Below are 27,940 nucleotides of genomic sequence, written 5' to 3' on the forward strand. Positions count from 1 at the left end.
CAGTCAAGTGCCTTAGGCACTATGCTACCAGAGCTCCTTTAAAAGCCCTTAGCAAAAAAAAAAAAAAAAAAGGAGCCACTGGCAAGATCGAAGATGGAGTCAATCAACACAGTCCACCCTCCAAATTAATCCCAGGTTCTCTATAGTGTCAGCCATTTCTGCTTTTGCTTCATTGTACGTCAGGACTCAAAGGAGGGTTTTCAGGAAAAGAGCTCACTAAGAGCCTGCCTAGCAACTGAATTGCATTATATAAACAACAGAATAAGGGCAGGGAAAAAAGGGAAAAAAAAAAAAAAAAGCCACATTTTTGTGTTGAGTGGGCACTTACATTCAAGAGAGGGATTAGGACAACAGAGCACTGTGTCCACTATAGTCATGTGTCAACCTCCTACTCCGCCGGCTGAATGACCAGCATTCCCTCTTTCAATTTAAGCAGCTCATGGAGTCTAACTCAAGGTGAATGGCTCTCAAAGAAATAGGAAGCCATCACATGCCATCTTAAAGCCACCGTGACATCAAATGCACATCTGAAAGGCATTCATTCAGAGGCAACGATGGGCCAGGTGAAAAACTGACAATAGCAGGTTTACAGGAAAACAGGGAATTATTTTTCTTATACCCTCTGTCCTGGGAAATTTAACCGTAAATATAAATAATCAGTTTCACATAACATCCTAAAACAGTGTCTTTTACAAACTATGGGCTCAATAAACATTGTCTGCCATTCTCCTCCCCCTCTTTTACGATGCCTTAACCTAACAGAGCATGCACAGACATGGTGGTCCACACTTTGATTTCCAGAGTATGAATGGACTTGGGTTTCAACTCTGGTTCCTACTTCTACTTGCTGTGCAATATATATCTAAAATTCAACTTTTCAGAACTCCCACTCACTTCTCCATGAATGTGCGATCATATTAACTACCTCATGGTGTGTTTCTGCAAGTAAGGTGAAATAATATGTAGAAAGAACTTAGTGTAATGTCTGATTTATCAGTAAAAACAACAATCTTTTCCCCTGCTTCCTCTGTAGTCACAATGTGGTCCATACCCATACTAACCAAACCACATATAAGGCTCAATAGACAACCAAGCAGCAGCCCTTCACATTCTAGTCTGCGCCAGACTTGGTTCCTAGTCCTTCTCCCTCATGTGCATTTCAGATTGGCTGAGGCCATTCAGAGAAGGAATAGTTTATTATTTTCGTCAAATGTGGTCCTGCTGAGTCATCTCTACTTGTCGGGAAATAGCTGGAGTTACAGAGTTTACAGGCAAACAAAGATAATGCGGCACAGTAGCAAAGAGATGATTTTTTTTATTGTTAGGAAAACCTAGGTAAACACTGCATTTCCAGTCTATACTGTTGGTGAGTTATTGCTCAAATGAGTCTTCTTATCCTCAGTTTCCTCACTTGTTAAATGGGGAGAATAATAAGACATATTATCTCTCAGAAGTGTTAGAGAATGAAATGAAAGAGGCATTAGTGCAACCCCTGGCCCATATTAAACAATGCACAAGAAATAATATTTGCAGCAGCAGCAGGGGTAAATGAGACTGTTACTGTTGTTGTTTTGTGCTGTGAGTCACTTGCACTCAAAGCAACCCCATGTAAGAGTAGACCTGTCTCATAGGGTATTTTTTCCCTGCAATATTTATGGAAACAGATCATGAGGTCATTCACCCACAGAGCTTCTGAAAGGTTCTCAAACTATCAACCTTTCAGTTAGCAGCTGAATACTTACCTATTTGTACCAGTAGGGCTCCAAAGAAAAAGTACATCATTCTGTACATAGCCAGTGTGGTGGTTATATTTGTGAGTCATCTTGGCTGGGCCTGGTTGAGTGGCTGGGTAGCTGGTGGTAGTTATTCCCCATGATGAGAATGGCAGTCAATTCCGTGGGTGGGATCTACCACAAGCAGCTGAGTAGCTGCCTTTGGGATGTGCTCTGCTTCCTGTATATAAGGAGAAGCCTTGGGAATGGTCTCTGGCCTATGGCACGCTTGGACCCTGCATGTCATTGCTCAGCAGCCTCCTATGCTCTGCTGACCTTGGGACTTACAAAAGACTTATGTTAATGGCCTGCCGTGTGGTATGGTAACATCGGGACTGTGTCTTTTTACTTGTCAACGTTGGGCTTCTCAGCCTCAGCAGCCTGCAGCTGTCTGAGTGAAGAAACACCTCTAGCTTCAGTGGGCCGGGAGCAGGAGGCTGAGCTGGACCCCAAGGTTGAGGGGCTTTCACCCAGCCCCCAGACCCTGGCACTTTGAACTTGGACTTAAAGCCTCCAAATTGTAAGAATAAACTCCCGTTTGTTTAAGCATCCCATTTGTGGTATGTTTCTTGTCAGAGCGGCACTAGGGAACCAGAATAGCCAGTGACCTTCAGGAGAAGCAGCTCTTCTAAAATGAGTATAAGGGAGCTCTGGTAGCATAGTGGCTAAGACACTTGCCTCCTAACCAGACGGCTGGCAGTTCAAACCCCCAGCCACTCCTCAGAAGGAAGGCTGGGCAATCCTACTTCCGTAGTGATACTGCCTCAGAAACCCAGGGAGGGGTCGCTATGAGTCGGGTTTGACTCGAAGGCACTTAACAACAACAACTACATAAGGTGTTTAATTTGCATTTAAAATACAAAATCGATAGTGGCCTAACTCTTGTTAACAGGTAGAGTTAGTACTACTACATATTTCATTTAATAACCCCATTTAATGATCTTGGTAACCCTATGAACACCCATGGAAGCAGTAATCAAGAAATCAGACTTCGTACTGCATGGACAAATCTGCCACAAAAGACTACTTAAAAATGCTGAGGAGCAAAGATGTCTCTTTGAGGACTAAGGTGTGCCTGACCCAAGCCATGGTCTTTTCAATCACCTCATACGCATGTGAAAGCTGGACAATGAATAGAGAAGACTAAAGAAGAGTTGACTGAATTGTGGTGTTGGCAAACAACACTGAAAACACCATGGACAGCCAGAAGAACAAACAAATCCGTCCTGGAAAAAGGAGCTGTCAGAACACTCCTTGGAAGCGAGAACGGCCACACTTTGTCTCATATACTTTGGTCATGTTGTCAGAAGGGACTACTCCCTGGAGAAGGATATCATGCTTGGCAAAGTGGAGGGTCAGTGAAAAAGGGGAAGACACCCAACAAGGGACTGACATAGTGGCTGCAATGACAGACTCAAGTATAGCAAGGACTGTGAGGATGGTACAACCAGGCAGTGTTTTGTTCTGTTGTACATAGGATCACTATGAGTCAAAGCCAACTCAGTGGCACCTAACAGCAACATCTTTGTGAGGAAGTTGTTGTTATCCCATTGTATGGATGCAAGTTCTGAGTCTCTGAGTTCCAGAGACTGACTTCCTGACAAGGAAGCAACATTGATTGGATTTGTACTTTAGCTTGCCTACTTTCAAAACATGTCCTCATTTAAATCACTTACCCATATTTATTTATTTATTTATTTTGTTATCAATCTTGTTGTTGTTGTTGTTATGTGCCCTCAAGTCGGACCCGACTCATAGCAACCCCTCCTTGGGTTTCCCAGGCAGTATCACTAAGGAAGTAGATTGTCCCATCTGCCTTCCGAGAAGTGGCCGGTGGGTTTGAACTGCCAGCCTTTTGGTTAGCAGTCAAGTGCCTTAGGCACTATGCTATCAGAGTCCCTTGTTATCAATAGCCATATGCTATTGCAGAGAGCATAAAATGCATAATTAAAGAGGAAGGAGAGGGGTCGATGCATTGTCTTCTATGTCACAATTTTCCTTTAAGAGAGAATATATAGAACTAGATATAGATATAGGTATAGATACAGGTACAAATGCAAATATATTTAAAATATACAGTATTTACAACTTGAAAATGAGTGTCAGAGAAAGTTGGTTAACCAATCACTGCCTTCATGTTTTAACAAGGCAGATGTCATAATAAATGCCTGTTTCTTTCTGGCTGGCAAAGTAAACATTCCCCTAAAAGATGGACACTTTTCTGGTCAGCATATAATATACAGTAGTCCTAAAGAAAAAAATAATGCATAGTTGTTTGTTAACTAGGAATTCCCTGACAGCACATCCCTTAGTTCTACTTTAAAAAGGTAAATGGCTCTAAATCTGTCTACCAGAGAAGAGTGTATTACTCTAGCTACTCAGGAAATTTAATTTTATAATCAAATTGACCAAGTGTGCATAGTTTCTCTCTATAACCCAAGAGTAGAAAAAACAAAATGAAACCTATAAAGATGATATTCCTACATGTGTATTTATATGTGCTATAAAAATGTCCACATTCATTACAAAGCTGTTGTTGTTGTTGTTGTTATGTGCCATCAAGTCAGACCCAACTCATAGCAACCCCTCCTTGGGTTTCCGAGGCAGTATCACTATGGAAGTAGATTGCTCCATCTTCCTTCCAAGGAACTGGTGGGTTTGAACCGCCAGCCTTCTAGTTAGCAGTCAAGTGCCTTAGGCGCTACATTACCAGAGCTAGTAGGGGACAAAGTTAGGATAACTTCTTAGCCACAACCAAGCACCTTGAAGGAGTGAATGACTAGGCCTGCAGGCTTGGGACCATGGTCATGGGGGACATCAAGCTCAACTGGCCTAACACAGTATACAACAACATTGTTCTACATCCTACTTTAGTGAGTAGTGACTACTGTCTTAAAAGTTTGTGAGCAACCATCTAAGATGCAACTATTGGTCTCGCTTTATCCAGAGCAAAGAAGACTGAAGAAAATCAAAGACATATAGAAACAGTTAGTCTAAGGGAACCTCAGTCTATAGAACCCTGAGACCAGAAAAACTAGATGGTGCCCAGCTACTAATGCCAACCACTTGGAAAGGCATCAAAATCGGAGATCTTGTGTAGCATGGGAGAAAAAAAATGTGAAACAAAATTCAAAAACATAAAGTCCAGAATTGCTATTTGAATAGAGACTGGCGAAACTCCTGACACTGGTGAAACTACCAAGACTATGGCCCTGGGTTACCTTTTAGGCTTGGAATTGGACTCACTCCTGTGGGTTAGCCCTCAGCTAATGGACAGGCCTAAGAGCTGAACAACTACAGCAGGGAGATACACTCTTTAGAATAGTCAACTGTGAGAGGTTGGAAGAGTAGCGTTTGCACAGGGGGAAAGCTAGATAGTCAGGAATGCATAATTAAGGAGGACACAGGGAAGGGGTGACCAATATGCACTTGTTGCTATGACCCTATCAGGGACGGCATTGTACTTCAGGAGAGATCTGGAAACACCCTTTGTGACTATGAATGCCATGCTATTTCTCTTCAATTTGTCATTCCCAGCATAATGTATCATATGGTTGTCTGATTCAAAATGGCCAAAACCAGTCCATTTCAGTTCACTAATGCCTAGGATAGCAATCTTTATGTGTTCCATTTCATTTTTGACAACTTCCAATTTTCCTAGATTCATACTTTGTACATTTCATGTTCCAATTATTGATGGGTGTCTGCAGCTGTTTCTTCCTGTCTTGAGTAGTGCCACATCAGCAAATGGAGGTCTCAAAAGCTTTACTCCATCCACATCATTAAGGTCGACTATTCCTGGAGCTCTGGTAGCATAGTGCCTAAGGCACTTGACTGCTAACCAGAAGGCTGGCGGTTTACACCCACCAGCCACTCCTCGGAAGGAAGATGGGGCAATCTACTTCCATAGTGATACTGCCTCGGGAACCCAAGGAGGGGTTGCTATGAGTCAGGTCCGACTCGACGGCATATACCAAACAACCAACCAAATTCCTTGAGGAGGCAGCTCTTCCCCAGTCATATTTTGAGTGCCTTACTACCTGAGGGGCTCATCTTCCAGCACTATATCAATGTTTCAGGGCTATTCATAATGTTTTCCAGAGATGTATCAGATAGTGTTTCACTACTATTCATAAGGTTTTCACTGGCCAAATCTTTGAGATGTGGATGGCCCTTTCCTTCTTCTGAGTCTGTCTTAGGCTGGTAGCTCCACTGAAACCTGCCCACCATGGGTGACCCTGTTGGTAGTTGAAATGCAAGCGGCATAGCCTGCAGCCTCACAGCAACACGCAAGCCACGGTATGACAAACTGACAGATGAGTGGTGGAATGCAATGACAGCTATCATTTACTGCCCTATGAACTGGAATTCTGATCTCTAAATCACCATTTTGACATCAGTAAAATAGATTATAAATAATCCCAAACGTGTGAGAAATGATGGACCTGGATTGAAATCCAGCTCCACCGATTCAAGAAACAGTGATAGTTTGGTGGCAGATTTCTTGCCTTCCATTCAGAAGACTGGGTTTTAGTCCTGGCCAATGCCATCACCTGTCTGTCAGGGGAGGCATAGGTCTTCCTATAATGCAGTACAGGCTTCAGTGGAGTTTCCAGACTACAGTGGACTAGGGAGAAAAGTCTACTAATCTACTTCCAAAAATCAGCCAGTGAAAACCTCTGGCTCACACCAGTCATACACAGTTAAGCATGGGTTCCCTATGAGTCAGGAGAGAATAGAACAGCAGCTAACAACAAAAACAACTGGTTACTCGAGGTTACTTCGACTATGGTATGCAAAATTCCTCAAACCCCATCTCTACTTGATGAAGAACATGTCTCTGCAACAAGAAGCCCATTCTCACTGGTACTGTGACTTCATTGTTTGTCATTTGCATGTGATTGCTCTAAAATTTGAACCCTCAGTTTCCTTAAGAGCACCTGGCTGGACATATTCTTGAGCCCCTATGTACTCCATGCCAAATCCTGTGTTAAACTGGCTCCACGATGGGTCTGTCACTGGGGCCAAATCTTATCCACTCCTTTAACATTCTGGCTCTTATGTCTGGAACTGTGAGGAAAGCAACAGTTGCTTCCATCTCTGATCACTTCAGAGGAAATCAGGTAATAGAAAAGGGGGCAGATTCATTCATTCAACAAGTATCATTGCTCTTTATTTATATCAGCACTCCAGTACAAATCATTACATAATTTGATTATGCAGTTAGGAAATGGATGTCCACATAAATTTTTCTGGATACTGCCTCTCCTTTCAGTCAATGCTTGGCCCCTTGGTGGATACAGCCATCTTAGCCAAATAAGGGGCATCTGTACATCCATAATATGCTATCAACCTTTAACTTTAAGAATGGCCAACTAACAATCCCTCATATCCCCTGGTGAAGTGTTTTCTTATTAGAGGTCGGGCTCTTCTGAAGGAAGCTTGCTTTGTGTCCCCATAGGATGCATTCTTATTGACTACACTGGTTTAAAAAGTAGCTAATTGAAAACAGCTATTTCAAATCTGAAATTAATCATTCATTTTTGGACCAACACAAGTGATTCAGGGCATTGGACTGATGTGCTGGGATTCAGCCCCCTTGTGAATAATGGGAACTTAATACATAAAAAAAGAAATGAATAAATAAAATTGAGCAAGCTTAATAGTCTAATCCATCCCTGAACACTTAGGATGTCTGACCTAGACATCAGCGACTTGGACAGTGAATAAGCTGGGCATAATCTGACATCTAGTTCATAGATTAATTGGGCAATTCCTTAAAACTGTATCCCTCCATCTCCTTCTATTGTTTATCCTTTATAAAAAGAATTCTAGGGAAATATTTGAAATCCACACTCAAACACATCATTAGCCAACCCTTCACCCTTGGAGACCAGTGTGCAAGTTATAGATTTTCAGTGTTCTTTTGGAAGAAAGCTATTTAGCTTGAGCACTGTACTGTCATTTGGGTGACTGGCACAAGAGAAAAGGTAGGTACAGTGCAACTGAAAAATAAAGAGAAAGAGAGAATTGAGCTTCATTTCTAAAAAGGACAGAAAAACTTTAATGTAAAAATATTTCTCAGCCAGGGGAAAAAAATAGAGCAAGGAAAGTATAAATAAAAGGTATTTTTGAAATGGCAAAGAAAATTTTTCTGTAAAAGGAACCCACATAGATATGCTGACTTATCAGAAATGCCCACGATGTGATAAGGGGATAATTTCAAAGCCAAATGCCAAACACAGAAATACCATAAGGGATTCCTAATATGTTGACACAGTGGTCTCACGCTTCTAAATTCTTGTATGTAATTCACTGTAATTGTCAAAGGAGGAGGGTAGACCAGCAAGGCTTTTCTAATGCTACAGAAAAACAAACGCACAAAAACTAAAACATTGACTCAAACGGGCTGCAAAACGTTTGCAATTTTGGGTTTTCATTGAGCTCTCAGAGAAAGTGTGTTTACTTTTCTCAATACTTCCTTCCCTTGCATTCAATGCTTGGCTCTTTGATAGATACCGTTTTCTTAGCCAAATAACTGGCATTCTGTATGTTTCATTCACATTGAGCATTGTACGTAGCTCCTAGGAGATGCATATGTGCATAGGCACACACACACACATACACAAACACACAGTTTTGTGTGTTAACTAAAAATCCCTTTGTCACGTAAGCATAATTCCAAAAGCAGTCACACAGAACGTGAACATAATTGAATTTCGTACTGATTTGCTTGTCACTGGAGCTAGCCAGTGTTCCTTTCAAAAGGAGAAATACCTTATAGGGCTGGAAGTGATATCGGGGTCACGAGCTGTCACTTGGCCAATCACAGAGTTTAGAGCAGCATTTTCATGAACTTCAAGGAGGTAAGTTGGTGAAGAGAAGACAGGTGGCTCATCAGAATCCTCAACCACAATCTTGACCGTTGCCGTGTCCTTAAAAGGCCCCCTGCCGCTGAAACGTGGGTCAATATGGACATTGGCTGCCTCTACCTTCAGTGTATAGGATTTTTTGCTCTCAAAGTCCAGCGGCTGTTAAGAAAGGACAAAGATGAATGTTTCTCACTAATGACCACAGCAGCAAGAACAAATGAGGATAATGCTGATGGATGGAAGTTATGTGCATTTAAGCCCATTCGTGAGCCTTAATGGGATCACTCTCCATTCCCCCACATCCAACCTGTAAATTTTACAGGCATTTATTGATATCTGTTTATTATACAAGCTCAGTGAATCTAATCTCCTATTGTTTTGTTTTGTTTTGCTCATTTCACTTGGAATTCACAAAATATTCACAGCCATGAATCGTGCCATCAAAATTTCACTTCAGAGTCATAATAAAATTTTACTAGTGGTGGCATGATCTGCGTACCAATCAGCCAGTTAATCGGGCCTCTGCTGGTGGGAGATAAGGCAGCATCGAACACAGTCTCTGTCGGGGCAGGATATTTTATCATTTCTGCAACAGCATGTGAAATGTAAAGAACTAGAAATAATCATTGTTTAGTCCAAGGAGACATTACAAAGCATAATTTAGCACTAATCCTTACAACAAATGTTTTCTTATTTCGCTTCCAAGGCCTTGCTGCTTCGATGACCATGTGGCTAAAATGAGGTTTATGATATTTTTGGGCATTCTTAGAAGGTCCCTGTCATGAGTACTGTGTTATAACTGGGTAGACATATAAAGAAAGATGTATGCAGATGCTTATCTACTTTTGTTTGTATTTAGAAGAAGGAAGAATGAGAACAGTCCAAGTAGATAGCTGAGTCTGGCTGCCTACACCCATCAACTGTTTAAAAGCTCCAAACTCCAAGCTCACCGCCGTGGAGTCCGATCCGACTCATAGCAACCTGAATTACCTCACTGCACCATTACTGACAATGTTTCTGATATACTACTGTAATATTTCATTTCTTAAGTGTCTTAGAGAATTCAGTTAATGACCTAGGCAAATAGAGCTAAGGAGAAAAACACACACACACACAAAAAACAAACCCACTGCCACCGAGTCGATTCTGACTCATAGCAACCCTGCAGGGCAGAGTAGACCTGACCCATAGGGTTTTCAAGGTCGCAAATCTTTATGGAAGCAGCCTGCCATATCTTTCTTCCATCAAGTGGCTAGTGGGTTTGAACTGCTGACCTCTGGGTTAGCAGCTGAGCACTTAACCACTGTGTGAGCAGGGCTCCTTAGAGAAGAACACAGTCTCCTTAAATAACTAGAAGCTCATCTGCATCAGAACCTGCCCAGAGCAATTCTCAGTAATTCATCATACTTCAGATTTTAAGAATGCTCATCTATCAAGGCTCAAAGAAATGGTTTAGGTTTACATTACAAGTTCTCCTAAGAAATAGAACACTGAATCTGCAATGTAGATTAAAGACGACAAAATGAGCATTAGTGAACTCCCATGCAAGTTTCAATATATATTCTTACTTTGAAATTTGGGGTTGATTTATATATTTACATTCAGTTCTAATGGAAATTAGCTTTTAAAAAGAAAAACAATAATACTGTCTAGTAAATAAGGCAGATGCTCATGTCCCTGTCTATTTTGAAATTACTAGGCACTTGTACCCATGAGTACATGATTCAAAATCAGCATATTCTCAATTCGCCAATCACCCCTTCTGTAACAATTTTGCTACTTGGATTTCTTCCTAAATACTGTTGAGTGTAAGATATTATGTTTTGCTTAGTTCTTAGCTCCACGTAAGGATAATGCATCTCTCTGTCCTTAGAATTTTATCAGATAAAAACTATGGGCCCATGCATTGGGCAAAGATGACTCCCTACACAGTTTGCTGGAGTAAAATTATGTGTTTCTCAGTGTTAAGACACATAGTCACATTGACAAAGCATATACTTCTAACTGTATGAATAACAGTGAATAAAAATACAGCAGAGAGCTAATTTCTTTAGTTTATAAAAACACCTTATAGTGACAAAGGGTAGCAGATAATAACAACAAAAATGACATTAGAAAATGTAATACAAGGAAAATGTGGCTCTGGGTTATTCAAATAATTGAATACAATATAATTTTACTGTAACTGATTTCAAGCATGATTTCTTAAAATACTTTGCAAATCTTAGTTCCTAACTTAAGCCAGGACCCTGGTATGTCACCCAACAAGAAAGCAAAAGATAAACGGCAGATCGTTTTTTTTTTCCTGAGTAGATTTTCAACATTTTTTTTTTTTTAATTAGAAGTGAAGAGCTTTTATTGAGAAATAAGGCAATTTTCACAGTAGGAATTATAAAGTCTAAAGGATTCTCAACTAAGTGATCTATGGGGAGGTGATTCAGAGAGTTTATATACAAGACTACAAGAAAATATAGTACAAATTCAAATGATTGGTTGACGTTTAGGTCATAGTTACAAAACTGAGTGATGGCACATCTTATTGATTAGAGATTATGTGTGTTTCTGAACTTTAAGCATTTCTTTTGTATACAAAATTATATCCAAGAAACTCCAGGTTCCCATTGTGACCATCTCCCCAACTGGGGATTTGAGGACCAGGCCTATTAGAAGGAGATTCTGTCCAACACTCTAGATAGAATGAGAAACCAAGTGTGGAGTCATGTCAATGTAATGCTGACCAAGACAGAGGCAAAAATCATTGGCTCCCAAGAGTGCAAACCATCATCTATCTTCCTATTCACGAACAAGCAAATCTATTTAAAGATTAGTTTGTCCTACTTTATGGCAAAGATATGAAGAACAATATTGAACAGGAGAATCATGAAGAAGATAAAAGAGTATTTTTTCTGGCTAATGCCTGTGCTCTTAAAATAATGAACTATGTCCTATCCCTTTCTTACCCATGTAGATCTCATGATAAGAAATAGAAATGGAAGTTGTTATACTGAATTTTTCACATCTACCATAAATAACTGGCTGCTGGCAGTAGCCACAGACTGTCACTCATTATTTTTACCAGTGGTGGAGACGTCTATTTCACCACTGGTAGTCCCACATGCAGGAGCAAGGAGCAGACGAGCTTCATTTGAGCAATGCTTGGACATTTGGCTCATGACATGGAGAACTCAGCAGTAGCAAGGCAGGTCCTAGAGCTAGCCCAGATAACTAAATCTATCTGGCTTGCCTACCTGCCCTGTCGGTCTTTGAACTTCCCTGAAATCAGAGTCTAAAATAAGGACTTGGAAGCTGTAACATATTGGGGAAGATAGCCTCTCCCCTCCCTGGAAACAGAGGAGCAGAAATGCAGATTATTACATAGAGAACGATTAAAAGCCAATTGAATTTTTATCACTGCTGCGGGCAAATGAAGCTTGATCCCACTGGGAGTCCTCTCAGGAACTATGACAGTATGCCTCAGAATTGTTCCTTCAAAGGACCGAGGCTATCCACCAATCTTTGTCCCCTTTGATGATTGTCTTCAGAGCACTGACTTCCCCCACATAGCCAGACTATGCTGTACAGAGCTGAGCAAATTCCCGTGGCTTCGAGAAAAGTACCGGATGGAAAGCGAAACAGTGAGTGCTTGAGATGGAAGCCAAGCATCAGAGATGCTGTCCCCCTGAGCGGTAACTAAAACACAGGGTGGATAGAGGGGATATGAGGCATGAAAAGCACGTTCCTAGCCATCCTCTTTCACAGCAAAAGAAGCTAAGCCTTTACCAGCTGTAGGAGTCTATCCATCAAGAAGCCCAACTAACCCCCACACATGTCAAACTCAGGTTTAAATAAGGTATTCTGAAGATGAACGAAACCTCCCTTAGCTTACCCGTCTTAGTCTTATAATGCCATCCTGGGCCTGGGCATCAGAAGTGATTTCAAACAGCGCTGTTCCATCTCCATCGATGATGTCATATGATGACTGTGCGTTTTCACCAATATCCTGATCATTGGCCTTCACCCTTCCTATTGCAGTGCCAAGAACTACATCTTCTGGTACTGAAAAATGATACAGACCTTGGAGTGGGGGGAAGAGAAGGAGAAATACTAAGCAGTGTACAGATCCCATTCATTCATATATTCATTTAACAAATGTTTACTGAGCACATCCTTTTTCTGGGGCACTCTTGCAGATGCTGCCAAGAACACAATGCAAACGTCAGAAATAGCCTTGCCCTTGTGGCATACACAGTCTTTTAAATGAGTCAGAGACAAATAGTTCCCAGGAAGAAATAAAGATGTCCCCTCAACATCTTCTGAGACATGGAATGTGTTCAACCATATGTTTACTAGTTACATATGTGGAGCAGAGTTCTATCAGGATATTAGTGAGTGTAGGTGAATGTTCTTTCCAATTTGCTGTATAATCACATTGGCTGCCCTTGTGGATATTCATTATTGCCCAACATAAAATATTAAGCTAATTTTAGCATAGAAAGATGCAATGTGTATCACTGTGAAAGTCACTTTTAAACTTACCTTTTTATTTACAGACTTGTAGACCATTTTTGATAAAATTCAATTACTGAACTTCAGCTGTGCCCTGCAGCAAGCTGTTCATACACATGAAACACTCTCTTGTTACTCAAGTCCCCATTCCTCTGAACACCTAAACCCCTATCTTCCAATCTCTCTAAGCAAAACATAACTACAGTGTATATCCAATCTCCTATGAGGGCAGTAAAGCATGTTTAATTAGTGGCATTAGTCCCATTCTTATTAAAATCACTTTACTTGATGCATTAGTGTCACTCACTTTCCTTGGAGTGGGTGGAGTTGTTGGTTCTCCAAAAAAACCCCTGGCCATTACCACTTCAGCACCTTCCTGCCCTACATTCAACTGCCATCTCTTGCATTTCTCTGCCTGAGGGTTTTCTCCGGCCTTCAGAACCCATTTCATCCACCGCATGTCAGGCCAGAACTGCAAGAGAATTAATGTCCTCATGAAAGCAGTCCTCAAAGACTCATAGATGTTAGTATATAAAGTGTCAGTTCCTCCCTTTTCTGATAAGATAGCTTTGATGTATGTTTGTTTACAATGCTCCAGTCAAGCCCAGTGGTGGCTGTCTTGATATTGCACATTTTATTGACTCTCTATTCCTTTCTTTCATACTTCCTCACTCCCCTATTGGTGTTCCTTGGGACCATCTTCAAGTTAAACTACTTGTACTCAACTTCTTGTCTCAGCCTCTGTTTCTGGGGAACCTACACTCAGATCACCAGGAAGTTTTAGTTCTATTATAGCAGTAACAAGAGACAAAATAAACATTCAATGAAAGATAAAGCCAAAAGGGAAAAACAAAATCAGGAGAACATGACCTAATTCTTGTTGAATTCAATCATTAAGTCCCTTGGATAAACTAAAGCTCATTTAACACAAAATAACAAGCTTGATTCAGATGATGGAGAGGTTTCTTGTAGTATAAACACACTTTGACTTAATGATGAAAGGAAGCTAAAAATGACTAAATAAAAATGTGTCTTGGAATCATGAATTTATGGGGTTGGGGAACAACATTTCCTGAGTAGTTTTGCCACGAGGACGGTGATGAAAATTATCCTGATGAACACAAGGCTTTCCAGTCCCCTCATAATTGGTCTAATGAGTCCATTTCCTTCCAACTTTAGATTGTAGGGAAGGTTTGAGATGATTCCTTTAGGTATGCTTATTAACTACATAAGCCAGCAAGGGACCTCACCTTGTTGCCAGTCAAGAAGCCTTGGGAGACCGAGCAAATGGAACATCTCTGAATTCGCCCCTATTCTTCCCTATTCTCAGTCTCATCTCGACCAGTGTGATCATAGCTAACAGTTATCACCCCTAAGAAAGGGAAGACTTCTGAAACTTATCTGCCAGGGCTGAATTGAAACAGTCATTTTCTGAGAAAGAAGAATCGCATATTAGAACATTAACTATAATGGAAACTGAAGAGGAAATGAAAGAAGAGTGAAGGAAAGGAAGGAAAAAAGGTTTTCTTCATTTCAATAGTGTGGTGAAAGAGCATCACATCATTGCCTGATTTCTCGATGGCTAGATGTAAAAGTTCTAAATATTCTTAATAAAAGCTCATCTCTTCAGTTATTTCTACCTTGGAACTTCTACAGATATATTCTAAAAGGTACTTCAAGTTGTCATTCTCAATCCCCATCGTTATCTCTCTCTCTCTCTCTCTCTCTTCTCTCTCGTCAAAATCTGGTTCTCTTATGGGATTTCCTAAATCAGCAAATATGGTCAGCATGCATCCAATCTCTCATGTCAGCAATACGGTACCCCACCTTCCTCAACTGCAAATGGTATCTATCTTTAGTTTTTGTCATCATTAACTCTGAAGGATCTATTATAAGATTATCTATTATAGAAAAAGTCTATATACTTTTTTTCCACTTTCACTGCTACCATTCTTTCATGCCAAGGATACCATCATGTTTAACATAAATTGATTACAGGCTGGCTGCAATATGGAGAAGACACTGGACAAAGGCCAGCTTTCATTTTTCTTTGACTGTCATGGAACTAAATCCAATAACTAAGGCTACAACTTAAGATCTTTTTTATGGGTTTCCAGTGATCTTAGGATAAAGATCATAGCACCTAAAATGACCTCTATACTCAAATGTGGCTGACTTCTCCTGCCTTCCCTACCAGTGTTAACTCTCCCACTCCTTTTTGCAACACTCTTTCCTGTCTTTTGTGCTCCTACGGCAGTCAACTTCTGTTCATTCTCACACAGGGCCCTCTACTCTTCTTGCACAGGGCTTCTGAACTTCTCGCTTCCTCTAGCTACAATGTCTACCACTGTACTCCTGCATTCAACTTGTTAGTCAATTTATCATTCCCGTCTCAATTCATGAGTCATGGTAGAAAGATCATTCCTAACCATGTCTCTCTGCCAGGTGACTTGAATCAATGCTCAAAAGGGGAGAAAATAAAGAGGCTTCTATGACAGCTTAAGAAAGGTGGCACTGAATGATTGTCTCCTTGATTCACTGACAAAGGCTGCCTAGAATTCGGAGGAAGAGCATGGCTTCAGCAGGGAAGAGTAGAGTGAGTGGTCACTGATGCCTGCCCAGTAGCAGCAAGGAGGACCTATTCTTCCCTATTCATTGCCATGCTGTGTACTACATGTCTGCCTTCCCCACCTCAGGCACATTTGGTTTCTTTTTTACAGTGAATAGGACTAGTGATGGAGCTATAGCTGAATTGTATTTCTTCATCCTCCCAAGTTTTCCTCATGGGAGCTAATAGGGTAGGGTACAAAGGAAAGAGCTCACATTTGGCAGTCAAAGACATTGGCCCCAATTCCCAGCACCACTATTTACTATCTGCTTAATATTTGGAAACTGATTTTCAGTATCTCTGAAATCTCTAAAATGTGTTTGTAACTATCAAGATGGCAGGTAGTTGGTTGCAATGAATGGTTATATTTATACACATACACATATACACACAACTACTTGGCTAGCTGGAGTTATGAGTCCATCCAGAGTGTCTCAGAAGAAAGGCATGCAGACCAACGTCTGACAAATCAGCCATTGAAAACCCTACAGAGCACGGTTCTCCTCTGACATGCATGGGGTTGCCATGAGTCAGGGTCAACTCCCAGACAACTGGTTATTTATGTGTGCATGTGTGTGTATAGGTGTATACATGTATACAGCCATATCTTGCACATAAAGCACTCACCGGTTGCTAAGAGAATTTTGGAAACACTCACTGGTTGCTAATAGAATCTTGGATGCCACTGAAAATTAGGACGTAAATGCAAATGTAAACATCATACTTTATATTTTCACCGAATGTGAGAAATTCACTTACTCTGTGCAAATTTTGGAGGGTTGTCATTAACATCAGTAAGGGTAACTGTAAGTGTTGTGGTCCCAGACAGGCCTCCGGAGTGCCCACCCATATCTTTGGCTTGGATAACGACCAGGTACTCCTCCTTGGCTTCTCTGTCCATGTTGGGAAGGGCAGTTTTTATAATAGCTGAGGAGGAAAAATGGGAGAATGAATTTCAGACCAAGAGTTCACTTGGTAACAGATGTGTGAATCATACACACACACACCCCAACTCAAAAATATACAAACACGTGCACATAAAGTTCCCAGATCATTTTTTCTTCATTTGACATTTAACTGCCACCTATCTGTGATGCCAACATTGAGAGAGACTACCGTACAGACGTGAGTGAACGTTTTGCAAAATCACATTTTATATACATTTAAAATTTATGAAAAAAGAATTGGCAAAAATATACATTAGGAAATAAATGAAATGTCATATTCTTGGCCTAGGGAATTAAAGGATAAAGCATAATACAGTCTTATCTACTGAGGAAAATCCTGGATGTGAGAGAATCCTGCAATTTATAACAGATCCCAATTGTCATACAAAGGAGTAAATACACAAATAGCTTGGAGGCTCTGAGGTCAAAGATAAATTATTCGGAAGCCCACAAATACATTAGAGAGAAGAAAGAAAAAAAGAAAAAAGCATTATTAGAATCAACTCAGATGAACCAACCAATCAAATCAATAGTAAGGCATCTCAGTACTAAAATATTGCTCAGCTATATTTAGATAAGAAGCTCTGGTGGCCTAGTGCCTAAGGCACTTGACTGCTAACCAGAAGGCTGGCGGTTCAAACCCAGCAGCCACTCCTCTGAAGGAAGGTTGGGTGATCTACTTCCATAGTGATACCACCTCAGAAACCCAAGCAGGAGTTTCCATGAGTTGGGTATGACTTGAAGGCAGTGTATTTTCATTTTTTCATATTTAGATAATCATTGTTTAGTTAAAAAGATTTTATAAAAGTAATAAATATCTTAGAAAACTGGGAAAATGTAGAAAACAAATCAATCAAAAAGTGATTAAAATAACCATTAAACAGTGGTAAAATATTTTTTTTCTTCTGATACATTTTCATGATTTTATACAGTTCTGTCTGTCCTTGTTTCACTAGTAATAAAATGTTCTTTTTAAAGAGTCATAATTTGCTAAGGTATTTCTGTAGTTACTTTGAAAACTCTCCTTCATTCCTCTCCCAATCAATCTCCATCCTCCTCTTCCAGATCCACAGGCTGACATTTCGGTGTACGTCATTTACGTGTGTGCATGTGTATGTGTGCATTTGCAATTTTAACCAGAGATGTGACTATCATACAGGCATTATTCTGGGACTTTACTTTTGCACACAATGAATACCTTTAAGAATCTTTCTTGTCAACTGATAGAAGTCCATCTCATCATTTATTTTATTTTATTTCAATGGTGATTTGGATGAAAGTTTACAGAGCAAACTGGCTTTCCATTCCATTCACACATATTTTGCTTTGTGACACTTATTATAATCCCTACATAACACTACTCTTCTTCCCACTTCCTTCCTGAATTTAAAATTTTCCTTCATCCTTCTTTCCTAGTCTTTCTTGCTTTCTGAGCTTTATCCCTGGGAAAACACAGCCTTTCTGATCTACTATGGTCCACTGTTCCAATAAGCACACACCCCTCTGTTTTTATCATTCACCTTACAGGCCTGTCATTTGGCTGAAAGCTGAGCCACAGGAATGAGTTAAGTTCCAGGCTTAGAAGACGTCTAAAGGCCATAGTCTCAGGTTTTCCAACAGTCTCTATCAGAGCATTACGCTTGATCTTTTTTTTTTTTTTATGATCTTGAGTCTTGTTCCACATTTTTCTCTCCCTCTATCCAGGAACTCCAACTGTGATCCTTTTTCAGAGCAGTCAGCAGTGGTAATTGGGCACCAATCGAGTTCTTCTTGTTTCAGAGACAAGGAGGCTGGAGTTTACGAGGACCATTAAGGTTGGGCAATCTACTTCTACAGTGATACTGCCTCGGAAACCCAAGGAGGGGTCACTATGTGTCGGATCCGACTCAACGGCAGTGTGTTGTGTTGTGTTTGTTATTAGACCTTTGTAATTCTTTCCTTGTGTCTTTGATATTCTTCATTCTTTCCTTTTCCAGATGGGAAGAGACCTACAGTTGCATGTTAGATGGCTATTCACATACTTTTAAGACCCCAATTGCTACTTATCAAAGTAGGATGTGGAACATTGTCTTTGTGGACCATGTTACGGCAATTGACCTTAGTGTCCCAAGACAACAGTCCTGAACCCCCATGCTCAGCAACTCATTCCCTCAAGGTGTTTGGTTATGGCTAAGAAATTTGCATAACTTTCCCCCCTGTATATTCAACTATATTCATGGATATACTTGCAGTGCATGTAATTACGTATGTAGAAATATCCTCTGTCAAACATATATATCTTGGGTGTATTCCCATTCATCTTCCCACTCCTGTTCAGCTTGAGTGTCTATCAATGTATCCACTCATAGATTATTATTATTACTGTTATTGCAGGACTATGGATATATAATAATATTTACTTTTGTTGCCTTTAATTCATGTGCCCCTCCTGGTGTTTTCCAATGCCTTGATCATTTTGTGCTGTTCATTATACGAACGTACCATAAATAACTTATGCATTCTCATTTTGATGGATATTGCAGTTATTTCAGGTCTGTTTTATCTTTTTGAACAATTATTAGATATCTTTTTAAGATTATAATGGTTTTCCCTTGTCCTGCGTTTTACTTAACTCTATACCCTAAAGAAGAGGCAGCCTTTCCTTCCATTGTGCATGGAGTAGCCATGAGTTGGGGGCATCTACGTGGCTAACAACAACAAAGGTGTCCTCCCATATTTCTAACAGCCCATTTTCTTTCAAGTGAAAGAAAATTCTCCAGGTAATCTTGTCCTCACTTCTAACCCAAAAAACAATATATGCTTGATTCAAATTGAGGGTAAACCTCTCTCTTGGCCACTTCAGAAGCTGTATTCCTGTTTTCTTTGACTTCCATATTCTAATTAAATCATCTGTCTGTAGGAGGTTTACAAGGAGTGCATGTCCCTGAAGCATCTGAGTTGCAGTGAGGTGCAAGGGTGCCCAGCGAAACCTAATCTGGGCAGTGAGCAGGCTCCTGGAAGAGCTGTGAGCTCTTTTGCGCTTTTTAAACTTTGACATCACTTTTATGATAATTATAAGGTCTCCCGTTCAGAGAACACTCAGTTGGCTAACTCTGTTTATTTGGAAATAGTTATAATAACATAACAATAACTTTCAATATAATAGTTTGTTTCACAATTGTATTGATTGTATCACAATATTTTCTTTCACTTGGACCAGAGATACACTACATTGACTATTTAGTATATGCAGTAGATCATATCTATACGGTTAAAAACAAAATTTAAAAAAAAGCAAAAATAAAAGAAAAATGGAAACATCACAATCATTTAGATTTTGATCAATGTGGGACATTGTTGATGGAGAAATAAACAAATAAGCAAAGAACAGAAATAATTACTAGCAAACCTTCAACAGTAGCATGCTGAGATGCCAAGATGGCCACTCCACTATGGCTATGTATTTTGTAACTCAAAATATCTTCATTATGGGGCACACTTCCCAGGACAGTTTACAAAATTGCTTTACTCTGTGGGATTTACTGGGATAGAACATGAGCTCTTCTAAAGTTTAGGTATCACTGAATTCTAAGGTCATCACCAATTAAAGCCATCCATTGAACTTTGGAGTTTGCTGTTTCCTCTAATAATCTGAGGGAAAAAAAAAAAAAAGATAATTCCCCAAGGAGGGCAGTAACTTTTTTTCATGGATGTTGATAGGATGAGGTTTATACACGAGGCCTCTCCAGGCAATTCAGTGGGTAAATTTCTGCAACTTCCTTGGACTCAAAGAAAAATTGTTTTGTCTTATTCTCATTATTTAAGAAAAAATAGAGTGTAAGTTTTTTTAAAACAAACAAACAAAAAGAAAAAAACCTGTGATGTCTCTCAGACACTTGGAATTAAAATACTTTTGTGTTTCTGCCGCAAACAGCAAACCTGGGATAGTGTCTATAATAGAATATGAGTGAAACATCTTGGCAGAGGAGCTTACTTACCAAATGGGGCAAGAAAAGCCTCATCAGTCTCTGTCAGTCACAGTATTTTGTATGTCCCTCATCAGCACAACAGAATACTGTCCGATATAGTAATGGAAAATGACAGTCTTGGGTTGGAAGGCACTTAAAACACACAGTGACCACAACAATGAACTCTACTCAGGCCTCCTGAGGATCCTGAAGGTGGCCTAGGACTAGGCAAAGAACAACAACGAAATCTGCATGACGGTTAAAGTGCAGAATAGTCTCATCTCCAATGTACCCTCTAGATGAAACTTCCATCTCTTCTTCCTAAAATTCACAAAGTGACCTCGTTGGATTGCCTCAATAAACTCCAGCATTTTGGCTTTCTGTCAGGGTCAGCCAACAAGCATTATTTGGAGTATATTGTAAGAACAAAGCAGACCACAATGTCCTCAATCCCATGTTTAACCACTCTCTCTTACGTTGTTTTGCTGCTGTTGTTATGTGCCATCAAGTCGGACCCGACCCAGAGCGACCCCTCCTTGGGTTTCCGAGGCAGTATCACTACGGAAGTAGATTGCCCCATCTTCCTTCTGAGGAGCAGCTGGTGGGTTTGAACCGCCAGCCTTCTGGTTAGCAGTCAAGTGCCTTAGCCACTATGCTACCAGAGCTCCCAGTCTCTTATAGCTAGCGTTATACTCGACTATTTCTGGTAACAATTGCCTTGCTCCTTCAGGCCTATGGGTGATGCTGGCACTTCTGTTGCTAGCCCTAGGTGTGCTCCACTATTCCTGCATCTCTCTTAACCTTGGTAACCATTGGTAAAGAGTCCCTTCGTTCAATTTCCCTCAATTACTCCATTCCTGCCAGGACCCTACAGATCTGATTAGCATAGTGGCAATTTATTCAAGCATCAAATATATTGCCAACATGTTTTCTTACAGACACATCTATGATTCAAAAGTACTTCAGTATAATAATTCAATGTGGCCCAAAGGACAGCTGCTTGAGAATGCAGGTCAGGTATTTGTCTTCTTATCTGTCAGATGAGAATCAGGCTCATTCAGCTAAGTGAGGTACTCAGGATGACCAGACTACAAAGCTGCCCAGTGGGGACTCTTCACACTTCCACTTCTCTTCTACCACACTGGGAGTAGGTTCTTTGAATTCTGAGAGAGTCTGCCCAATGTTTCTTTAGGGAATAGCACATACAGCAAACTTAAGTGGCTTCTGTGCAATCTGTGCAAGGAGCAGTTCTCGCTTTTCCTGAGACCACTACCTCATCAGAAAACCCAAGACAGAGCTCTTGGAACTTGCTTTCTTCTACCTTGTGGCTGCAAAGGCAGGATCAGAGAAACCATGCCAAGAAATCACCAGCACCCTGCAGGTAGAATTGCTCTTTTATTTCACTGTATTTTTATCAAACCCCATTGACCCTCCAATTTTTCTCTTTCTGTTCAGGCATATTTGTATAGTCACTTACCTATTTTATTCTTATGCAAAAACAAAATCACCTTGCTTGCATAGAGCATTGATAAAATCTTAAAACAGAATGTTAAAAACTTCCTAAAAAGTTCTTTCTCCTTTTCTTTTCCTCTATATTATTGGCATTGGCCCACAGATTCTCCCAAGCATTAGTAGCTGTAGCCTATTTCATTTGTAGACGAGAGAATTTTTGTATTTTTAAATCACTGGCATTAAATACCACCTAACACAGAGCAGAAAATATAGTAATTAGAGCAAGCCATGTTTCCCTCAGAGTCCCTGGGTGGGCAGGCTATGTTTCCCTTAGAGTCCCTGGATGGTGTAAAAGATGAACACATTCAGCAGATAACCAAAAGGTTGGAGGTTCTACATCACCCAGAGTCACTTCAGAAGAAAGGTCTGGTGACCTGCTTTGAAAAATTAGCCATTGAAACCCCTGTGGAGCACAGTTGTACCCTGATACACATGGGGTTACCATGAATCAGTATCAACTCAGTACAGTATGCTACTGTTTTGGTTTTTTCCCTCTCCAATTTGGGAAATAAAAAATTTGGACCTACAAATAATATAGAGTGGTGGCGTAGTGCCCCAGGCATTTGACTGCTAACCAGAAGGCTGGTGGTTCAAACCCACCAGCCACTCCTCGGAAGGAAGATGGGGCAATCTACTTCCGTAGTGATACTGCCTCAGAAATCCAAGGAGGGGTCGCTAAAAATTGGGTCCAACTCGATGGAGTGGGATTGGGTAAACTCCTCATTAAATGGTGTTTTTATGCATTTTATATTTGATTTTAAAAAGGCAGAGGGAAGAAACTTACCTACTCTGTGCAAAAATGAACTCATTTAAAATATGTTGATGGGGCTATTTATAAATAGCTTCCTATTGCGTAAGGCTTGACTTTGGTCCCCGTATTTTTCACAGGAATGATCAAGCACAATGGTTTCCATGTCTCCCTGCGTGCTTATGCTCACACATTCCCAATGCCCAGCAAAAGTGTTTGTAAGTTGAAATATTATTTAAACTTCTATTGCACCAACTTGGCCACTAATTACGGTTTTCAATATTATGACAAGCAGTATGGTAAAATGCTTTCTTCTAGGTCAGTTAGTAAAGTTCCTTGATGTGTGTATTTGATGAAGAAAATCGACCTACATACTCTTTTAATGTTCTTGTAAACCCTGGATATTTCATCATATGACTTGGAACAGATATAATGAAAATTATCTTGTTATAGCTTTTTTTTTTTTTCCTTTTGTCTTTAATTTTTGTTCATTGCCAACTCAGTAATGGTTCTAGGGTTTAGACTTAAGTACTTTAAGTAGCTAGGTTAGAAAAATCACAGACCATCGCCCAATCAAGATTTTTTCCTTGAGGGGCTCAGCCATTTTGTATTTCTGAGAAGAAAAAACCAGGAATCACCTTTGGTGTCTGGGAAGACACCTGCTGGATCCTCAGTAAAATTAACTAAATGGTAGGTAAAGAGGAGTAAAAGGAAATAATCACCTTTTAGAAGAGTTTCAGTGGAACTCTACTTTGAACATGTAATCTAATCGGAAAATTCAATTAATAAGAATAGTCCATTCTTCATTAATTTAATTCAAAAGCGATTTCTAACCTAGCCTTGGGGACTAGGGTAGAAGATAAGAGATTGAAGGTAAACCCTGAGAGGAGGATTGAGAAGGGAAAAGAGGATCATCTTGATGTGAAACAAGCATTCATTACTCTGCTGATAATAGAATGATCTGTTCAATTCACCTGTATTTAAAAGACACTGTTTTATTTTAACTTTATTCAGTCACATGGAGATTTCCCTGGTATAGAAGTTTAAGAATGTTAATCCTAGCCTGGCCCCAATTCTTCCTAGTACTAAACAGCTGTTCCTTATGTCTCATCATCCAGGGAGTATTTCTGATTACAATCCAGTTGCAGTCATCTCAGAAATTTAAAATTTGTGTGTGTGTGTGTTTCTTCCCATTGTCTTTGGCGTTATCATTTGTGAAGCATTTTGTATCCATCATGAAGACTTCTTTTTATAATTTCTTTGATATCACCAGATTGAGAGTCTCCACGAGAAAGGCAAGGGGATGCTGATTAACTCTTTTGTCATTTTGAAGGCTGATTACTGTAATTCACTCTTCATGGGTCTCCCAGATTGTGCTGTTCAAAGATTGCAGTTGATATAAAATGCTGCGCTAGACTCCTCTTTTGAATAAAACTTGTTGAACACATTATCATGGTTATGAAACCACTAGCTTTGTTATCCCCAAAAACCCTTACTGATTCAAAGGGAAATCATCTCACTGTCTGTGAAAAAGGATCTTTCATGCAGGAGGTTAATTGCTACAAATTCACTAGGGACAAGTTATTTTGGGGTTCATATGATGGACCCCTTTTTTCAACTAACTGATTTACAGTACATGCTACCAGGTATAAGGGGCAGAGGAGATGCAACCAAGGATATTTCAACACATAATCATCTTATAACACATACTTATCTTACAGTGTCACACATGTGCCAAAGCTGCACAGATATATATCACAAAAAAGAAAGTACAACACTTAGACAAATATATTAGAAAACTCTTCAGCCTGTAGGGGGCTCAAAGAAACATACATTTTTCTTGCTTTGTACTTAGTAATTTATGGATTAGACAGAGATCATAATGAATGGATGGTTTGATGGACAGAGATGATGGATGGATGGATGGATAGATAGAGATGTAGGGTAGGATGTGAATGAATTGGATTGATCACTCATATATAGTTCTAGTGCCCCTATAAAATGCAATGACATAATTAGAAAGCAAACTGGTCAAATACATCAGTAGACAAAAATGTGTTTATATACATTGATCTAATATAACAACAAACTTACTGTAAGTAAACCATATATTTTGTTTTTCCCTCATTCCTCATACTTTCAACTTGACATTCTTTTTCTTTTTTTTTTTTGTATTTTTTGTTTTGAAAATGAAAGCAATTTAAGTATTTAGGAATAGGGGAATATCAAAGTAGTGGTCAAGATTATATAGGTCAAAGTTACCTAATATCTACTAGGCAGTGAAATTATGGTTCTAATGATCGTGCAGCAACATAAAATTATAACATATTTTAATTTTGCTTTGAAAATGTTATGTCACAATTATTCTTAGTAATGAGGTGGACAAAAAAATTTGGAAGGGAACAGACACAATGAGAAGTCAATGTGAGCTTTTGGAGGAAATGGAGGTGCCTCCCCATATTTCCCAGACTCTATCATGGGAAGCAGAGCTCTCTGTCTGTGAGAGGATGGCCTCGGAGGTTAGGTCCTGGGAAAGCCAGTCAATCTCTGGGGGCTTACTGACTTCGTGTGTAAAATATTATTAATTACCAAAGAAGAGTTAAAGGTTGATGTTATCTATTATTTTTATTCATCATGAATAATTGGCCAAAAAGCAAATCCTTTATGATAGACATTGTTGTTAGGTGCCTAAGGTATGTGATTACTAACCAGAGGCTGGTGGTTCAAACCCACCAGCCACTCCTCAGAAGGAAGGTTGGGCAATCTACTTCAATCACTATTACAGTAGTGATACTGCCTCGGAAACCCAAGGAGGGGTCGCTATGAGTCGGACCCGACTAGATAGCATTGAGTTTGGTTTTTGGTTTTTGTTGTTAGGTGCCATTGAATTGTCCTAACTCATAGCAACCCTATGCACAATGAACAGAACCCTGCCTGGTCTTATGCCCTTCTCACAATCCTTACCATCCTGAGCCCATCATTGCATCCACTGGGTCAATCCATCTTGTTGAGGGTCTTCCTCTTTTTCACTAACCCTCCACATCAGCAAGCATGATATTCTTCTCTAGGGAATCATGACCAAAGTAGGTGAGATGAAGTCTTGCCATTCTGCTTTCTAAGAAGCATTCTGACTGCACTTCTTTCAGGATAGATTTGTTTGTTCTTCTGGCAGTCTGCAGTATTTTCACTATTCTTTATCAACATCACAATTCACATACAATAGACAGATAGACGTAGATACACAGACAGGTTGTTGCTAGGTGCTGTTGAGTAGTTTCTGACTCATAGCAACCCCATGTGGCAGAATACAACTGCCCCATAGGGTTTTCTGGGCTGTAATGTTTACCAGCACAGACTACCAGGTCTTTCCCCTGCAGAGCTGCTGGGTGGCTGTAAATGACTCAGCTTCCAGTTGTCAGCCAAGTGCTTAATTTTTGTACCACCAAGGTTCCATACATACGTGTGTGTGTGTGTGTGTGTGTAATCTAGCTAATAACTGAGTAGCAATAATCATTAAGAAATTAATGTTAACTTCAAAAAAACCAAGTATCAGTAATGCTATAAAATACACAGGAGCTCTGGTAGCGTAGTGCCTAAGGTACTCGACTGCTAACCAGAAGACTGGTGGTTCAAACCCACCAGCTACTTCTCAGGAGGAAGTTTGGGCAATCTACTTCCATAGTGATGCTGCCTTGGAAACCCAAGGAGGGGTTGCTATGAGTTGGGTCCAACTCGATGGCACATAACAACAACGACATAAGATACATATATCCCTCCCAAATGTAATACTGCTACGTGATTTCCAGGTAATAAACGGCTTTTTCTCTTTTCCTTTTTTTTTTTTTTTTTTCATCCTAATATCTACATGATAACTCAGACTTGACCACCTTTCCCTCTTCCTCAGCCTCTTGAAATTTCACTCATCCTTCTAGGCCCTGCTCTAATATATCAGTTGCCATAAAGCCTTCCCTGATCTAACTCATTACTCTCATCCTTCCTATCTCATGTAGCTTTGCTAGTAACTCCCCATACTATTTACTTATTTGTTTTGTTTAGGGTTTTTTGGTGCTTTTTTTTTTTTTTTTTTCCTTCCTTTTCACCACCTTGCCTATTATTTCCATCTGTTCTCAGAGCTGCTGTGCCCAGGAACCATCTCTTATTCACCCTTGTATGCCAGAACCTAACACAGTCCCTGGCACAAAACAAGTATTCAACAAAAGCAGGAAGGAAGAAGGAAAAGAAAAAGTACAAAGGAGAGAAGAGAAGTAAGAGGGAGTAAAGAAGGTAGAAGGGAGAGAGGAAAAAATGGTACTTGGACCTTTTTCTAGCTGCCTCCAGGACCCAGCAATCGAGTACACTATCACTTGACGAACATAAATAACTGTCACGTCCCTGGGGACCAGATGAGTTTAGACACTTTTAAAAGGGCACAAAGTAACTGTGCATGAGCTGATGGATCAGGATTTGAACCCACATCTTGCTGATTTTGAAGCTCAAGCAAGCCTATGGCTATTCCATGACAGCCCCAAGAGTTTTATCTTAAAGCTATGGCAGTTTTCCAGAAGAAGGCATTACTCTTCACTGAGTGCCAGTGAGGTAAATTTGTTTTGAAGACTAAAGACTTCACAGATTCTCACTGCTTCTCTAGATGTTTTACCTACTTCATAATTGACATCTGAGTTATTAATTAAATGCCTTAGTATAAATTTGTGGTACAATATTCCATCTTTCAGATATTCTCAGGAGTACTCCAAAAAGAGGTGATGCTGACAGGCTATGTTTCCAAATAACAATTCATGAATTTAATTACTTACGGCAAATTCATTCAAAAAAAAAAAATGGTTTGATATACGTGGTTTGCCAGTGAATGATGCTCTGGTTTTCTTATTTTTGAAGTCTCATAATTATATATTTCTCTTGTATGTATAAGGAGCTCTGGTAGCATAGTGCCTACGGCACTTGACTGCTAACCAGAAGGCTGGCGGTTCAAACCCACCAGCCACTCCTCGGAAGGAAGGTTGGGCAATC

The 27,940-nt window shown here is 39.9% G+C and overlaps 1 protein-coding gene across 1 annotated transcript in view; it reads right to left on the reverse strand.

Moving 5' to 3' along the window:
• The window catches only part of CDH8 (cadherin 8), a 460,658-nt gene that overhangs the window by 197,390 nt on the left and 235,328 nt on the right, over positions 1-27,940 (reverse strand). The window contains exons 4-6 of the mRNA XM_007947691.2: positions 16,518-16,685; positions 12,531-12,718; positions 8,550-8,803 (exon numbers count right to left, since the gene is read on the reverse strand). Of these exons, the coding sequence (XP_007945882.2) occupies positions 8,550-8,803; positions 12,531-12,718; positions 16,518-16,685 (610 nt within the window). The remainder of the gene's footprint in view (positions 1-8,549; positions 8,804-12,530; positions 12,719-16,517; positions 16,686-27,940) is intronic.

Source organism: Orycteropus afer, unplaced genomic scaffold, assembly GCF_000298275.1.
Source record: "Orycteropus afer afer isolate SDZICR_OR568_19922 unplaced genomic scaffold, OryAfe1.0 scaffold00009, whole genome shotgun sequence".
In the NCBI taxonomy this organism is placed as follows: Eukaryota; Metazoa; Chordata; class Mammalia; order Tubulidentata; family Orycteropodidae; genus Orycteropus; species Orycteropus afer.